The sequence below is a fragment of the Calonectris borealis genome, chromosome 17, assembly GCF_964195595.1.
Source record: "Calonectris borealis chromosome 17, bCalBor7.hap1.2, whole genome shotgun sequence".
NCBI lineage: Eukaryota > Metazoa > Chordata > Aves > Procellariiformes > Procellariidae > Calonectris > Calonectris borealis.
The window spans coordinates 9,689,583-9,708,123 of record NC_134328.1 but is presented as its reverse complement, the minus strand read 5'-3'; the positions used below and the strand labels follow the sequence as shown (position 1 = coordinate 9,708,123).

The 18,541-nt window shown below is 41.1% G+C and overlaps 1 protein-coding gene across 1 annotated transcript in view; it reads left to right on the top strand.

Moving 5' to 3' along the window:
- Positions 1-18,541, top strand: part of ATP9A (ATPase phospholipid transporting 9A (putative)) — a 64,918-nt gene that overhangs the window by 26,470 nt on the left and 19,907 nt on the right. Inside the window, exons 9-15 of the mRNA XM_075166539.1 lie at positions 35-110; positions 3,266-3,342; positions 3,944-4,104; positions 4,877-5,019; positions 5,798-5,910; positions 8,725-8,937; positions 14,259-14,420. Of these exons, the coding sequence (XP_075022640.1) occupies positions 35-110; positions 3,266-3,342; positions 3,944-4,104; positions 4,877-5,019; positions 5,798-5,910; positions 8,725-8,937; positions 14,259-14,420 (945 nt within the window). The remainder of the gene's footprint in view (positions 1-34; positions 111-3,265; positions 3,343-3,943; positions 4,105-4,876; positions 5,020-5,797; positions 5,911-8,724; positions 8,938-14,258; positions 14,421-18,541) is intronic.

Sequence of the window (18,541 nt, the reverse complement as noted above, 5' to 3'; positions counted from 1 at the left end):
AAGTTTGTTTATTTTTCTTTTTATTCTGTTGTAGGAGGACAGTGACCCTCCAGTAAATGAAAGTTTAAGCATAGAAAACACCCTATGGGCCAGCACAGTGATTGCATCAGGTAAGATGGAGGCACGTGTAAATTTTTTTTTAAGGGAATATGTTAACAATTTTTAAAGGTCTTTTTGTAATGGAATAATAATCTCTGTCAGTTGGAGAAATTAGCAGTTGGAATGAGGTTTCCCACTTGTCCTAACACCTCTGGGGAGCTGAGCTGACATCTAATTGCCTCTTGGACATTCCTAGATGAGAAAGAATTGGAGTGGCCTTTGGGCACTTCTTTAGCATCTAGGACCAGAATAGCACTTAATTGCTCTCCACATTGACATCCTAATCTGTAACAGAAATGGTGTCAAATAGATTCTGGTAACAGAAGCTAAGATGAAAGATTTCCAGGTAAGTGCTTCCATTGAGTTCGTCTTATATACTTTTAAAAAGGAAAAAAAGAAATTCTTTGACACATTTTGGCCTATATATACGATAAGCTGCCAAGGCCTGAGATTAATCAATGCCCTTTTGTAGAGGCTTGTCAAAGTAAAAGCCTTGTTTCTCTCCTGTCCAGCGCGCTTGCAAAGTTTGCAGGGCGATAGCTGGAGGAGAGTGAAATTCTGTAGTACAGTTCTGGCATTAAAATTGTTGAATGGAGACACTTGACAGTGCGGTACCAAGGTGTACATGGAATTAATAATAATAGGAAGGAACGTGAACTTCAAAAGACTTTTTTGAAGCACTGAAAAGATTTTAATTTGCTCTTTTAAAAGCAGAAAACAGTGAATAAATTTTATTGCTGTATGTTTCTATCTAATCCTGCTCTGACTCTTCTTTGAAATGAATTACAGTGTTGTCACAGGGCTGTGACCAAAGGATTGTAAAAAAAAAAATAGTTGTCCAAATACAATTTAATCAAGGTCCAAATAAAATTTAATCAAGTAAATTACGTTTATAGATTAGTAATTGCCATGCAGTAGGTAACCTACCTTCCTCACCTCTGAGTGTAGACACATGTAGTCAGCCTGGCAGCTTCAAATACCCATCAGGCTGCTTAATGCATGAGTCTCAGCTCATCCTGCTTTTGAACAAAACAGATGGAGAAATGGAAAGCCATTTTTCTTGTGATTCTGTCCTGTATGGCTCCTCTCCCCACAGCCCCCCCTTTCCCAGGGGGCTTTCTTGCCTCTTGTATCGAAGCTTTAATTTGTACCAGCTCTTGAACGATTGCAGATCTCACACTGCTGTGGCTAAGCCTAACACGGGGCGGGGGGTTGCAGTGAATAGTCGTACTGAAGTCAGAGGGGAATGCTCTCCTATCCTCAGCACGCTCACAGCCAGCTGAGGGTAAAAGCTCTTCTGCTGCTGTACGCTCAGCTGCATGTAGTGTACACGTGGGTGCAGACATTTTTCCCCAAAGGAGGGCACAGCGCACACTCTGCTGCACCTGGTTTCTACTTCAGTGCTGTTCAGAAGTCCCGGGTGGTCTTGGTGTCTGTATCAAGGCATGCAATGATCTCCTCTCTGCCCAAATGAAGTTACTGTTTGAATCTAATCCTCCTTTCTGAATAAGTTATTTGTAGATAGACATCTTTGTGAGTTCAGTTAATAGGAATAACATTTGCAAATATGTTCATCATTTCAAATGGTTTATGCAGTTGAGTCTGTTTTGAATGGCCATAAAACAACTAGAAACACTCTTTTTATACATACCAGTGTGCCTTCAAGCTGTTTTCTAGTCCTGGCAGGTTTTTCCTCTCATTTTGACTGACTTGATCAATATAATACTCAGTTTTGTTTCTCCTATGGTAAAAGTAAATAGCATGTTGTGGGTTATTTCTGTTAGGAAAAAATGTGGATATTATTCTTCTTCTTCTGTAAGTGAAAGCTGTCAGGTTGTGGTGATGCCATCTCACTGGGGCAGCCTTTGCTCGTAAGACAAAGCAGAGCTATGTGGCTTTCTCCATCTGCTGTAGTAGGAATGGGTCTGACTCTGACTGTTAGCAGTTGATTTGGAGTAGCTGTGCCATCTGCTGATTTGAGTTGTGATGATCTTACCTCCACCTGCCATCTGGCTCCAGTGATTTGTTGTTGGGTTTTGTTTTTTTTTTTAAAGGAATGTTTCCCAGCATATTTTTAGAAACCACCGCTTTTGAATCAGTCGTATTTAAAAATAATTCACTTGCAGCTTGTTAAAACTTTGATCATTAATGGGAGCAGGGGAATAGCAGAGTATAAAATGGCAAGGTATTTGCCAAAAAAAGCAGTGCTTTTTTTTCCAGTGTTGTTTTTCTCCGTTTTTACAGACCCCTAAAATTTTCTAGTAAAAAATTAGACTTCAGCAATAGCAGCTTTTAAATTCTTGATGGTAGATAGCTTTTTCTTTATGGCTTTTTGCAAAGTCTTTACGAGGAATCTGTAGAAACCCAGTAATTTATGGTGCTAAACTGTATTATGTTTCTGCAAGACTAAAAGGGAGAACTTTGTTGCTGTCAGCTCTTTAGCAACTGTGGGACATAGCATTAAAATACTGATAGGCTCCCAGCAACTCCATCTGTTACAGTAAGATAGCAGTTGGTATGATTCGCCTTTCAGTGGGAACAGCAATTAGACAAATACTTGAAGTAAACTGTAGATTTTAAAATAAGGTAATTCTGTCTTTGAAAGCTGTTGGAATTCATTGATTTACTCTGATTGTGGCAACCTTCACCAATAAAGAAGAACCGTAGCCCAGAGCACTGATTTAATTTTGACACACAGTGAAGGACCACTATCTGGTGTAAGGCAAACTTACCCACACCTAAGTGGGATTCAAAGTGGTGGAAGGAAAACCAATAAATGCTCCATCCTTAGCAGCTTTTATTTATAGTGGGGAGAGACAACTGACGTCAAAAGGGGGACAGGGAAAGTCAAGAGAGCAAAGCAGGGGACTTCTTTTTCCATGCACATTAGTTGATGCAGTCTGTGATGCTGCATCAAGTCCAACCATATGGGCAGTGTGGTTGAAGACTTACTGACTTTTTGTAGGATGTCTTCTGTTCAAAGTCTGTGTTTTCATAGGTTTTATATTTCAGGTACCAGCTTTTTTTTATTTCTGGTTGCTATTACTTCTGAAATTAACCTGCTAAAAATCCTTTCCAACTGTCAAGCCTTTGGATCCAGCAAGTATTTTTGTAGAGAAAACAGAGGTTGTTTTTCTTTGGCTGATGTATTCTCTGTTTTGTTTAGGTACTGTTGTGGGAGTTGTCCTCTACACTGGAAGGGAACTGCGCAGTGTGATGAATACTTCAAACCCAAGAAGTAAGGTATGGTAAGGAAACAGGCTTATAATAAATAAAAAGGGGCAGAAGTTTATAATTTTTTAAAGAAAATCCTTCCAAATGCTATACATACACACTATAGGGACAACCCCATAGGAATAATGATTCATATCTTCCAGCCTATGATTCAAGATAGCTACCATAGCAGAACCTATTTCTCTTTATTTTTTTGATCCTGTTATACCTGTGTCTTGTCACTTTTTTAAGATTGGTAAAATCATTGTTTTATATGGTAATAATGAGATGGTCCCAGCTGGAATAGGAAAGCTTCTTTTGCTGCATTGTTCTATTACAGCAAAGCTAAGATAAGGTGCAGGGATGTTTATATAGTCTGCAGCTTTTGGCAGCATGAGTCCTCTCACACCTCTTCATGCATTGCTTAGCTTCCAAAGGGTGGAAGTCTTATTTAGTAAGCTGGCAACAATATTGCTTATAAATTTAAATACATTTGTAGTGTTTTAAAAGAGAAGAAATTGACTAGTGGAGAATGGCTTTTCAGGTATGGCAGTTTATTCCCTTTGTGAATATTACATTGAGCTAACGTCTTCTCTTGTGTGTTTGAAATGTCTTTATTTTATTTCTTTAGATTGGTCTTTTTGATTTGGAAGTGAACTGTCTTACCAAGATCCTGTTTGGGGCTCTTGTGGTGGTCTCACTTGTCATGGTGGCCCTTCAGCACTTTGCTGGCCGTTGGTATCTTCAGATCATAAGATTTCTCCTTCTGTTCTCAAACATCATTCCCATTAGGTAAGACGATTGCTAATTCTTCCCAGCAAAATACTGTTTCCTTTGCATCTTCCTCCATGCTTCTAGTATGAACAAGCATGTAAACTCTTATCTATTCCTCATTTGACAAGTAAGCAAACTAGAAATAGAAATCAAATTACTGATCAAATGTAAGAGTTGCTTTGTTGTTTCTGCTGAATTTGTTTAGCATATTCACCTGTTCGCTGACTCTAACTCAGGCTGTGGATTAGTCATTTAAGGCCACTTCTCTCAGTGTTCGGGCTGCCTAGTTACTTTGATAAGAGCAGAGCAAAAAATGGAAAAGGAGAGATATTTATACAGCATGTAGTGTAATAGGACCCAATTGCCTTTTAGAGGGGACTGAAACTTTAATATTTAATTGCACTATATTAATAAGTAGATTGTTACTTTCAGTGTAGGTCTGGGATTCATTTCAGTTCCATTTTTAACCTGCTGTCTGTGTATCAATCACGCTGTCCTTACTTGTCTGTGTCCATCTTCCCCTCAAATTATATCTGTTCTTCTCAACGTAATTTTATCATCTATCTTTGAATTACATAGCAGAATTACAGACTGTGCAGCAATGCACAGTCCTTCTCCTCATTTGCCACCTGACCACTGACTTTGAATATACTTCTCCCAAAACACCCTCTTTGGCAGCTCAAATTCAGGGTGGAAGACGCGTTCTTTCATGGCATTGTGGCAGTTCACAATGATTTTTTTCAAAGTTTAACTGGAGATACATTTTCTTTTTCCCCTTCCTCCTGCATAGTTTACGTGTGAATCTGGACATGGGGAAAATTGTCTACAGCTGGGTGATCCGCAGAGATTCTAAAATCCCTGGGACTGTGGTTCGGTCCAGCACTATTCCTGAGCAGCTGGGGAGGATATCCTATTTGCTTACAGACAAAACAGGTATCTGTGTAAGAAAATACAGCTTTGAGTCATGGTGTGTTGTTGTTTGGATTTTGTTACATTTTTGGCCAGCCAGAGAGTATAATGTAAGATTTCTTTGGACTAGAAGAAATATGCATTTCCTGTCACTTTGACAATATGATTTATTGAAAAATAATTTTGAAAAGTTTTTGAAAAAAAATTTTGCATTTTTTTGTTCTGAACGCACTATAAGAAAGATAGGACAGGAATATTATGCTACTTCAAAGAATACGTAAAGTGTGCTATTAAACCAAAAGCTGAGGGTAAAAATAAAATTAAAAGCAACTTCTTAGTTAGTTTTCAAAGCCAGATGAAGATCACTTACACATGTAGGCAGAAACGTACCATCAGTCTGTCTACTGTGGTCCTTACACTTTTAAAGTTGAGCTTGAATTCAGAAGACCTAAGCTGTAATGAAAAGGTTGGTCTGACATAAAATCCTGGTCCCATTGAAGTTGTTTCCAGAAGTTTTCTTTGGTTCCAGCAGGACCAGAGTTATGCCTGCGGCTCTTGGCATTGTCTTTGGGGTAATCTCATTCTTATTTACTGGTACAGTGATGTGTACCTCTACTTCCCAGGAGAATTAGCCCTCAGGTTTGTTAATATTGTCTTTTTTGCTGGCCTCAGCCTGTGCTGAGAGCCTGGTGCAGTGACTGATTCAGCTTCTGTCCCAGTTTCTCTTGAATTTGGTGTACAGCAAGGATTGGAATGTGTGCTGTTGGTTCCCACTCCATGTCCAGTGCTGCTTCTGTTACAGGAACTCTTACGCAGAACGAGATGGTCTTCAAGCGACTTCACCTAGGAACGGTAGCTTACGGGCTGGACTCCATGGATGAAGTGCAGAGCCACATATTCAGTATATACACGCAGGTAGAAATAAATTCCATTACTTAACTCTTTGTTCACAAAACAGTTTTCTGTATCACTGGGCTAATGGTAAATTAATATGGCAGGGATCTGCCTATTAACTATTACTTTTTTGGAAAAGTCTGAAGGTCATTGGATGCTTAATACATAAATATTATCATGATTGTTTATTACATTCGTAGATTGTTTCACATCCACCAGTCTTTAACTGCCACAGCACGTGCACAGATCTGTAAGTGTATGGGAGTGTATGTGCCTGTGTCTTGCTACCGAGGTCTGATTGTAAAATAGCATACTTTTATTTAGATATTCACTTATAGCAACCACGGCGTTTTCTTCATTGAAAAATTGGCGCTGGGTAATATTTAATGGATTAAGTTGGTGTTTGAAATGCTGTGTACTGTGTACAATAATAAAGGAAGAGGAACCATAGGTACTTAGTACACAGAGAACAGTGTGCCAGTATCACTGCTTTAGGCCTGATGGCTAAAAAAGAAAATGGTAAAAGTGGGATACTTTCACTAATGCACCAATGATTTTATATGGTGCATAACTGACATCTGCTTTGAGAAATATCTACAGCTAAAGAAGGCAGCAAAGTTAACATGTAAAGTATAGAACAGGAAAATCCTGTTTTGGGAAGTCTCTCCCTTGCATTCCTCTTTCAGTATCACTGGGTGAGCCAGCATCTAAAAAGCCTTCATCTCTATTCTTAGACTTTTATTTCAGTTTTGTATGATAACCAGGTAATGCCATGTGACTTGTCTGGGTCAGCAAACTGTATTCCTTAGCAGACAAGATGCTTATCAATTGAAATTTCATATAGATACACACACTTTCTTCTTAAACAAGGGATGAGGTTTTACTTAAGAATATTACTACCTTTTAAAAAAAAACAAAAACAAACAGCTATCAGTGGCTGATGTTCCAGCCACTGGTACTCATAAAAGACTTAAGAATTGTCACTAATTAGGTAATCATGGAAGCATTATTTTTCATTTTCTGTTAATAACTGTTCTTTCAGGTGCAGCTAGAAGTTTTTTGTGACTTACTGACAAGTAGCTTTTTTCTTTTGCAAAATGTGATTCCACAGACACAATCTGCAGATGTTAGTGATGAGTTCCTACTCCTGTGTCATATGTCAAGCATTTTCATTTCTCAATAGTTGTGGAATTGCTTCATTCCTACAGAAACCGCAGAAGTCGTTTTCAAAGTGCCTGTGCTTTTCCTTGGGCGTGCACACCCAATGGAGTAAACTGGGTTTTTCATGTCACATTGTTTTTGCTTTGCTTGAGAGATTTTTAGACTGAAATGCACTTTCTATACCCCCCCCCAAAGTGAAACATGAAGCCAGCATTCTTGCCTGGAAAAAGGCACTATGTACTTACTGTAAATAGGATTTTTATTTTGGGGTTTTGTTCATGGTGGTAAAGATGCACAGCAGGTCTCCTTGACCTCAGTGATCTGTTTGGTGGCATAGCTTTTCCCTAGGCAGACTGTCAGGCTACAGTGTGCTTTTAACTAAGCATATGATAGTTGATAAATACTGGTATTTTGAGTAATTATCTTTTTCACTGGCATGTGTCTCAGGTAACTTGTAACTCCTAGCTATCTCTCTCTTTCCCTCCTCTGCTTTCCCAGCCTTCTTAGCATTTGGTTCTTCTCTTGGTGTTGAGACCCTTAAATGACTGAACTGTACTTTTTTAAAAAAAAAAACAAAAGCAAAAACAAAACAAAAAAAACAGAAAAACAACCAAACCCAAAAAAACAGACTTCAGATCTATTAGCCCTCATTTTATACACAATCTCCAGAGAAGACTTGACTACGGGTTAATTATTTGCCAAAGTATTCAATATTTGTCAAGAACCCTTTGGTGACTGTGACTAGTTCAGTATTTGACTAGTGCTATATGTCAATCTAAATGCACCTCAGCTGAGGGTTTGCTGTTGTTTGATTTGGTTAAAGCCTGTTGCAACAGTGCTGATGAGCAGCAGTATTAAGTTTGAAGATCTTATGTGTCCTAATCACTAGAGTGTGGAAAATAGCATGTGGAATTACACTGGTAAAGGATACGTCTCATAAAACGTTTATCATTACCAAGTGAGATTCCTTATAATGAGAAGCATTTGCTGGCAATGATTCATTTTGAACTGTAGTTCTTATTCTTTGCTCTTATTTTTACCATGTTGTGGCCTTTGACCTGGAAGTGAAACTTTTGTCCTCTTGACACTAAAGGTTAACAGAGCAGGAAACTAGATCACTGTGTGTCCCTTCTTCAACCAGGATAATTTAGTAATTGTGCAATTATCTGAAGACTCCCATTCTGATACTAAAAATAGTATTAAAAATTAAATGAATGTAATTAAGATTTTCTAGGTCCATACGAGTCATCTGTTTTCTGTTTTCAGCAATTATATTCTTTTGCACATGAAACCCAATTGACTCCAAATTTTCAGAGCCACTGGTCTTTTGTGGGGCAAAAAGTGATTTCACTGAGTCTTCTGACTTTAGTCTTTCACCAGTCAGTGTTTGGTGGATCTGCAATAACAGGGTCTTTTTCTCAGTGTACTGTTCCAAAAACTTAGGTAAATCTTTTGGGGCACTTCACGCCACCAGTAACAATGATAAAGAAGTTGCATTACACTGGGGTGTGTTCCCAGTGATGGTCTGAGTTAGGGTGTATGAAGTGTGTTTCATTCCTGGGGGCATAAGAGTCTGCACAGCTGCTACATATGTGGTCTTCACTGAATAAAAAACTTAATTTAAACATTTTTTTTTCTGCAATAAGACTGTATTCTGCTTTCCTTTTTTATAAGCAATCTCAGGACCCACCTGCTGTGAAGGGCCTTACCTTAGCTACCAAGGTGCGTAAAACCATGAGCAGCCGAGTGCACGAGGCGGTGAAGGCAATCGCACTGTGCCACAACGTGACACCAGTGTACGAGTCCAACGGGGTGACAGACCAGGCTGAAGCCGAGAGACACTATGAAGACTCCTGCAGGGTGTACCAGGCCTCCAGTCCTGATGAGGTCAGTATCTGTTTGGGTGTATGAAAATATACATATGACCTTGCTTGTTGCTGGAAAAAAAAATATTTGGTGAAAGTATTCCAGTCTAGTGAAGGGGATAATATTTTAATGCATTTATTGCACTGATAACCCGTGAATAGACCATAAGTGCCCTCTCAGCTGATGTACTTCAGCCAAATCTGCCTCTCTGCCTGAAGCTACAGAGCTACATGGTGACTAGTATCTGGCTGTTGCATCAGCCTCTGCATTGCAGAGTTTTGCTCATGTTTCTGCACCTTTTGTCCAGGGTATATTTTGCAGTTCAACACCATGAGTCCCTTTGACTATATTTGGTAAATTATAGGCAATCTTGTCCTGTTTGGGGGGGGGCGGGGGTAAGGATGACTTGTGGGAGGGGATTAGAGCATTCCCACAAGTCAGCTTGTCCCTGATCTGCAAAGTGTTCGAACTTCCAGACCAAATGAAAAGTTGTACATCGCGCTGGGTAGCACTGCTAACCCAGGACACATGCCTTCCCATGCGGACTTGACAGACCCGGAGCCCGAATTAATTCTGCAGAGTAACTGAAGTGCACAAGAGTTTGTCTCTGAGCAAAGCCGTGCCCTGCCAGTTCTCTGCCGGCACCCAGTCCAGCCGGGGCCACGCAGGGTGGTGCAGTAGAGAGAAACTTTGCAGCTCTCCAGAGACTCGCTGGAGACTTTTACTGAACACCTGAGTGCGTCACCTTCTGTGACAAAGACAGGAGGAATAAGATACGGTTTCATGTCTTGATTATGCTTCTTGGATACATCTTCTTTAGTGCAACCAAAGTAAAACAATTTGTTTTCTATTAATTTGTACAATTACGTTTGCTCTATGCCATTGAAAGAGACTGATGTTTGAAACTTCCCATAAGAATCCTACTGCTGGTATGAGATCATATCGCCCATTTGACCCTTCGAAGGGTTCTTTCATTTATTGCCCCAAATAAAACAGATTTGCCTCTGATAATAACCTTTTCACCTTTGACATCAAAAGAGAAGCTGGCTTTCCTCATTGTTAGAGGTGGGAAATCGTTTGCATAGAAATAAATTTATTTGTTAGCCTGGCTATGTGAGGATTTGGAAATTGTTGCGTGTATTAATGAAGCACTGGCACACAGAGTTAGTTTCCACATTTTGTGTACATTCAAAATATTCCCTACAGTGTTTTTCTTCCCAGGTAGGCAATTAATTCATTTCATATAATGTGTTCTTGTCTGTATTATACAAAAGCTGCATCTTTTTTTTCCCCCTCCTCCGTTGATGTGCCTACAGTGACAACAAGCACTTACTCCTCGCTGGCTTTGGAGCTGTGAGCAGTGTGCGTGTGTGTGTGTGTGTGTGTGTACGTGTGTGTCCTCTCCCACCACATAATCTAGGTCGGTGTTTTGCTTACCTGCTTTTCTCCTCTAATGTGTTGCTGTCCCATGTAAAGACAGCTTACAGAAATCAACTGCCTTTGGATTGAAACAAGTTCTGAATGATTTCCAGATGGTAATTTTTGTGATCTGCATTTAAGGTTTTTTTTCCTAAAGCATTTACTGGCTGTTTCTGCACAGACCCTCTGTTTATTTACATGTATACTGTGGTATACAAAGAAGTCAGTGATTTTTCTTTTCCTTTTTCACTTTATACAGTTCTGTCTTTAAAATATTTATGCAGCAATTTGTCTCAAATACCCAAGGGATTATTGTTTGTTTGCTTTACTATAGCATGATAACTAATCCTTTCAAGATTATTGTTTAAATTCTTTTTTCCTTTCTTGTGGTGTCTTAAGTAGAGAATTACAGCAGGTTTAGAAATCAGATATGCTTTGCTGCACTGAGGAAATCTTGTCTGTAGGTCTTAGATATACAAATACTGTTTAGACATGCTCTGTGTATGTCATACTAGATGGTACAAAACGCAGGATCAGCACAAGTCGAGTCCTTGAGAAGAGAGCGATGCTGTTAAATAACATTCCCTGTAGGGGAATGGCTTTGGACTCCTGTTAAAGCCACCCTTTGAAATCCTATATGAATAAAATATTGCCATGGCAGGGAAGGTCAGTTTATGAAATGAGTACAAAAACTTGTATTCTCTTTACTTTAACAGCAAGAGTAATTTCTACCAGTTGGCATAGGATTCATTTCCTGTAACAGAAAGCAGGATTTCCTAAATTTGTTTCCTGTGCACACTGCCATTTAGAAGTCTTGAAGTATCTTTATTCAGATATCGGTTACAGCCTTGGGGCTCTGCAAGCGTGTCAGTTGTAGCCATACAGTAACTAACAAGGGAAATGAAATAGATATAATCTGATCAGAGATAAGAATGCCTGGGATTCCTGGGCAAACAGTTTTTAACCCCGACAACCCGCCGCAGCTGCCAGGACATGAAAGGGTGCACCGATCAATTGGTTTCTGCCTGTTGTCTGTCTGCCTAGGCAACCCTAAATGGGACGTTTGTAGAGCAACTCATGGCACAGAAGGATCAATTTGTCTCTTTAGAATGAAATTTATTAGTCGATACCCACTTCAGTGGTGGCTTGGGTAATTTAATTGTCGGAAAGAGCAAAGTTTGGGGGATAGTGTGCCGAGCTGCTGTAGCTGCTCCGCTTTGTAATACTCAGATCTGTATCTGAGTTGGCCTGGACGGAGCTGCAAACTCCTGGAGTGTGGTCAGGGACGTTATTGATTTCCCCTCATCAGTGAGCATGGGCTCTCTTGAAGGTGTCTGAGGGATTTCATTCCTGCTTTTAAATCTCCTCAGTTTAAGCTGTAAACATATTTTTGCATCTTGAATGTTTCTCATCTTTTCGCTGTGACTGAGAGCACCTCTAGTTATCTGTTTGCACGGCACAGAGTAAACCTCTTCTGTCTGGCACCGAGCTGGGGACGTGCTCCCTGTCCAGACCCTGCCAGAAGAGCCATCAGCGCTTCTGTTGCCCTCGGTGTTGTCCGCTGGTGCGGCGGCACTTCCCAGAGGCCAGGCCTATTGTGTTGCCTGTTCAATGGGGACGGTAATTTCAATGCTTTTAGTACATCTGATAGGAACACTTCAAAATTATGTCACTTTCTCTCTCAGTAATTATTCATTAAGTACCATAGAGGCTGGGAAGTGGCGTGTTCAAAGGGGTCAGCCCCACTTCCCCTCCGGTGCTGAATGCGGTTCACCTGGAGGGCCATTAAGGGCTGACAGGACCCACGTCTGCTTGGGAGCAGCATGAAAAAGGGGGATTTCTTTCATTATTCTTCCCCTTCCATTGATGTACCTTTTTGTGGTCTCAGGGCCGTCTGAAATGACTGGCATTGCGCAATGCAATGCAGTTAATTTGAAGCGTGTCACGTGCATGACGTAGCACCTCTGACGTGCTGCTCATCCATTTGTTCCTCGGCGCAAGGCTTTTCTTTCGGGAGGTTGAAATGCTTCCTGACATAGGATTTAAGTGAGACGCTGGCAGGGAAGGAGGAAGGAGGTGTCTGTGAAAGAAAGTAGCAAACGACATGCTTTAACGGGCTGAGCTGGGAGCAGAGATTTGTATCTCCAGACACTTGCAGCTTACCAACATGGGCAAATTAACAGCCAGTGCTGTGCACACCGAACATCACGTAACATCATGCTGTGAAAAATTCTCAATAATTATTTATTAACCAGAGCATTAGAAACCCAAGCTCCATCTCTGCTCTGGGAGACTGTTAGGAGGATTATCTAGCTGCACACTTCAATGCACTAAGGATGGCTTGAAGAAACTTTTGAAAAAGATAAGCTTGAAAGAGCCTTTGATTTGTTGTAATCTTTGTGAATAAGGCTGCAAAAACTTGCCAATATTAAAACAAATATTGATTCAAATTGGTTTAAACGTCTTTCAAGGCAAAGCCAACTCAACTAATTTTTTTTTTTATCTGGTGATTTAAGATTACTTTCTGAAAGGAAAAGTTTATTTTACGTTGTCTTTTAAGCCTATTTGTGGATGCAAGGGGGCTGAGTTCACAAAGGATTCTCCAATTAAACCTAATTGTATCAATTCATCTAGTAAAATCTTGACTTAATGCAAGTATTTATAGATTCCATTTTTATTTGTATCTCGTGTATGTAATTTCCCAAAATAAATTATATTTTTGTCTCAGGTATTTGTGGTCACTTGAGGCAGTAAAGGCAGAACCTGAAAGGCACAAGGGATAATTAACCTTCAAGTCAGCAGTAACCATGTGCCCAGCACTGTCATGTCTTTGAAAATGTCACTGCAAAATACTTCCAGTATTTCGTGTCTGTTTGGAGAAAGTATCCCTTGATCCTTTCTGGAGGCTGGTGATGTATGGGCTCATGTCAGCTGCTGCTCCCATCCGTTACTGCCAAGACAGCTTCTAGAGTTAAACCCCTGTATCTCAGCAGGCTCAATCTTAGATGGATGTGTCAGCTGAGGTGGCGATTCTGAGGGGATCGTCAGGGAAGCAAAATAAAGGCTTTGGTTTTGTGTCATGACTCTGGTTGTAATCTGGTGAAAGCTTGTAAAGAACTCAGTGTTGTAGGTCCTTAAATACTAGAAGCTGCAATCAGAATGGTACCCACATAAGTTCAATTAAATGAGTTCTGGTGTGTGCCTTAAAAAATCTGGGGTTTGTTTTGGTTTTTTTTTGATTTGGTTTTTTTATTTAATGTTTGGGGAGAAGAGATTCTCAGCTAAGAAGTGTCTGTGAGCCAGCCTTCAGCTGTCTTGCTAATCAGTACAGAGGTTGAAAGTTGTGGATGAATTGTTACTACCAAACAGAGCTCATTTTGTTTGTTTGCTGTTTTCATATGAATTTTTAATGTGCTCTGCATTACTGTTCCGGGCTTTGATACTGTAAATCCAGGATGAATGCATCATTTTGAATTCTTGATTTCATAAATAGCAAGCTGGGAAATAGCACATTGAAAAAGTAAGTGTTTGTCAAGAGATTTACCTGATGTGCCCAAGGAGAGGTTTGGGCACCCCAGGCCTGGGTGGAGGGTACCTGTGCCTGCCCTTGTGGAAGGGTTGTCCTTCAGGATGTGGCAGTCGAAGGCAGAGAGCTGACCACCTCCTGCTGAGAGTCTAGGACAGCCTGGCAGCTGAATCAGACAGGAGCTGGGCTGCCAAACCCCGAAAATACGGTTTAGGAAGCTCCTAATTTCAGGAAAAGCCCACTAGAAAGAGCCATACAGGAGCACCTGTGTATATGAACGGATCCACCCTATAGCACCATTGATGAGTAATGAACTTCTTTGCAGCTCCTACCCACTGTCCCCTCAGGGGAGGTGTGGTGTGGGCTGGCCACCCTCACCATGGCCTTCTCCTCTCAGGTGGCCCTCGTACAGTGGACCGAGAGTGTGGGTTTAACGCTGGTGGGCAGAGACCAGTCCTCCATGCAGCTGAGGACACCGGGTGGCCACATCCTGAACTTCACCATCCTCCAGATCTTCCCCTTCACTTACGAGAGCAAGCGCATGGGGATAATTGTTCGGGTAAGTAGCTCCGAGTAAGCTCTCATGTCTTTGTGACTCTCCTGCTAACGCAACGTGAAACATATAAAACATTTGCTCTCAGCTGTGCTGTTCTTCCTGGCAGAGTTTTGCAGTCTCTCCTGCCTCAGGCTATAAGCTGGTTCTCTGTTTTGAGCTAATAGCATCTGATTGCTGGGTTTGTTTAGTGATACATCCTTTTCCTTGGCCATATTTGGCGATAAGTGCTGTAGTGTCCTGAGATATCTTTAGTTTATTTATCTTTGGTCTCTCGTTCAAAATAACAAGGAGCCTAAGCTTCCAGCGTCCTCCAGCTGCTCCTTCCCGCTCACATTTTTAATTCATCACATACTCTGGGGTGGGTCTCAGCTGTACAGCTCCTCTGTCTGCACACATCGGTTCCTGTGGGGTGCTGCTGGGGACAATGTCAGGCTGGGGAGGGGTGTCCGGCCAGTCCGTCAGCCAGCACTGCCACCAACCGTGAAAGCATGTCTTTGGCAGTGCAGTGGAGCCTCCAGGATAGTGCTGGGAAGGAAGAGAGAGCTTGAGCGTTTCCCTCCGACTGTGAAACCGAGGGCCCTGGGGATGCTGGAAAACGTTGGGAGAGGATTTTTGCTACAAGTGTGAGGTGGAAGGAGACATAGGAGGGACGTGTGGGGCAGAAGAGCAAAAATCTGAATGTTTTGGCTGTCTGTGTGCTGAACCAAGGCTCAACAGCTTTGATAATCAGCAGAGATGCCATGCTATCTCTCAGGTGAGGCTGTTGTTTCAGGAAAGCTTGAAGCCAGCACTGCCAGCAAAAGAAATAGTCACAGTTACCCTGTCTCCTGGGACTCGAATTCTGTGTCCCCTTCCACAGTGGCTGACACAGAGAGGAGGAAGAGGAGCCTGCTAGGGGCAGGACTGCTCTCTCCAGGGGAGTAGGCACCAGCAGCGTCTCAGGGAAGCTTGAGCTGACTTTGAAGCCTCACTCTGTGTCCCTGGAGTTGTCTTTTCATCTGTCCAAAAGCTCTTGCCCTTCCTGTCGTGTCCATGCCGCGGTCATGCTGGCAGAGCACATACAGTGGACTGGGGCCGTGAGTCGACTCGGGTCACAAGTGGTTTCCCACCTCGGAGTAAGCCAAGAGCAGGAACCCGAGCAGGTTCATGGGTCCAGCTTACGCTGTGTCTCCAAAGCAGTTGTGGTGGTACAACCGGAGGTGACGGAGGTGGCAGCAAGTGGGAAGGAGGGAGGGGATCCTGGACCGATGCCACAACAAATAACTTTAGGATATTATTAGAGGTATTGTGGAAGTGCTCCCCAGATCTCTCCAGGCATTGAAACTCCTGTTACAAGAAGTACAACACTGCAGGAGGAGGCACTTGTAGCTGCAGGGAAATGTGGAAATTTTTTTGAGTTTAACAGGGCCTGCAGCCATGCTGAGAACACGGTGTCATGAGTAGGGCTTGAAAATAGCTGATTTAAGGTAAAAGGGTGCATTTGTGCAAATACCTTTATCAGCAGCAGCAGACACGGTGCACGCTAAATACGTGCCCAGCTGAAATTGCACGCATAACTTTGTGGTTTTATGTACAAATACAATATAAGATGAGACTCTCAGAAAAAAATTACCTTAAAAAGAAAGAAGACGAAGAAAGTGTGGGTGTTTTAAAAACAGTTGAGATGGGTTGTGACCATTATCATCATTAGTTTTCAAGATAGTGCTGGAGAATCAATGTTAGTAAGATAAACAAAGCCAGCTATGGTAAGGCTGCAAACCATTTGCCTGCAAAGCAAACAAGGTGAAGCAGTTTGAATATTTCTTTTGGAGATAATTAAAACATCCTTGATATTTTTTACTGAGAGTACAGACAGATAATTGGTACCAGGAATCTAAAACACGAATATGAAACCTATAATCCAGGGCAAGATATGATTTGTTGTATCATTTCATGGGATCTTCAGCTTTGTTATTTAGGGTGGGGAGAATAGGTAAAATTGGTATTTTTTCTTTTTTTTTCTTTTTTTTTTTTCTTTTTTCTTCTTTCCCCCCCTCCATTTACTTTGTGGTAAAACTGGGTTGCTGCATGTTTATTTTGGGGTATCTGGAAATAGGGTGTAAAAATAACTTCTGCCTCATGTATTTCAACTTACAACAGTAGGAGGAGTAGCCTTTGTTTTTAGTTAAAAACAGTCAGGATCAGTATTGCACATGTGGGCCTCATCGACAGCAGATTAATTTGGTCCTTTTTATTGGCTGATGCTTGGTAGCTTCACAAATCTCAACTTCTCTGGACCCCTGGGAAGAGCACAGCCCCTGTCAGAAATGGCACCGTGATGGGATGATGTAAAATGGGGCAATGCAGTGGTTATATTCAACAACAAATATTACGGAGAACTTCCGTATTCCTCTTACCAAGAGATTTGGTGATAAAGATGGAACTTTTTGCAAAGCCATGAAGGACAAGCTGTGTTTAGTGCAGACTGAAAATTGTTAAAGCTCATGCAAATGGCTGTATTTGTGTTATCCTACCTGAGTATTTTGGACCTGATCTCCTGTTGCTCAAGGAACTGCTTTTAAGTTCTGGATCTCACACCACAGTATGGTGAATTTGTATTTCAAGTTATTCCAGGCTTTGGAATATTAAAACATGCCCAGGGGCAGGAATGTTAGTTGAAGTGGGCTGATAGGCTGAGCTTGTACAAAGTAATCAGTGTGTTTCAATCTGTGAATCTAGAGATCCGACTGAATGTCTTTGAATGTACACAGTCATCAGTGTTCCCACGAATGTCTCGTGCTCTGTGGGATAGCTGCAACAAGTGTAGTGCATATCCATTTAAATACAGCAAGTGTAAATTTTTCAGATTATTTTTATAGTGAAAATGATGTGGAGACTTCAGGCAACCTTTTCAAGACCTAGAATAAAAATATTAGCAATAAAAGAGGGAGGACTAAACAACCTTTTGATGAGGTGCTGTTTTATCCAAGGTGCAAGAAGTGGGCTAACCATCGAAGCCAGGGTATGCTTCATTAAATTGTGTTTGTATGCTCAGCAGAGAAGTGGATGCCCTTAAATTTTCTCATCTAAATGGAAAGGACTCCTCTTTTTTTTCTTCTTTGATTTGAGGCTTATTCCTTTTAAATTACCTATGATCTATATTCTGCCCCTTTAGGAAGAAAAAGGTTTCTATTTTGCATTTCTGTATTTAGAATATTACTGCTGCCAAAACCAGCAAAACTCCCACTTGTGGTCAGTGGGAGCAAGATCAGGCCCAGATCCTGACTGTAAATACTGTTAATAGAAGCATTGGCCCCCCTCTGTTATGCTTGTTAATTGAGTGTCTTTGTTTTGCAGCTATTGAGCTGCTACTAAGCCACTAAAATCAGCTCCCTGAATACCCTGTGCAGAAATAGGTTTTGAGTAGCAGATGCTGGCTGCCTGGGTATTACTTTGCCACGTTCCTGTATAATCCAAAATAATATCTTCAAGCAGGGTTTTCATTTTCATTTTAAAAAAAATTTAAAAAAAAACAAAAGGAAAAAAAGAAGAGTTTATAAATAGGTAGTTATCAAGTAAAATTTTCTTTTATTAAACATACATGTATGCATGTGTAGGCACTCCACTTGGTTTGATCCACAACTTGCAAGGTGTTTACCTCTTCAGCATATCTTCTAAAACTGTACTGCTTGCTTAAAAAACAGGAATAAGAGGAGAGAAGGTAGCGTGAAATATCTGGAAGACAACAGATGCAGTGAGCAGCTGGGGAGGGGGGGGAGAAGCTGCAAAATGAAACTCCACTCAGGATTGTAGTGAGTAGAAATCAAACGGTAGTATTTTCTGCTCAACTATACAGATATTGCCCGTTCTTATAAACTGCAATTTTTTCGACTAGCAGGAGCCATTGCGATTGTCTTGCCAGGCTTCCTGTACAATCTGGGTATAGCGCTTCAGCAAGTGATTCATGCATCCAGCCCAGTAATGCTGTTACTGAAATCCTTGGCAGAGGTGCCTGTCTCCCCTGCTGGTCCTGTCCACTCTGGCTCCTATAAAAAGATCTCCTTCAATACATAACTTGTAGTAAATAAAGTAGTAGTTAATACTGAAAACAAGTAGCAGATGTTGCTTCGTTTGGGATATTTTTG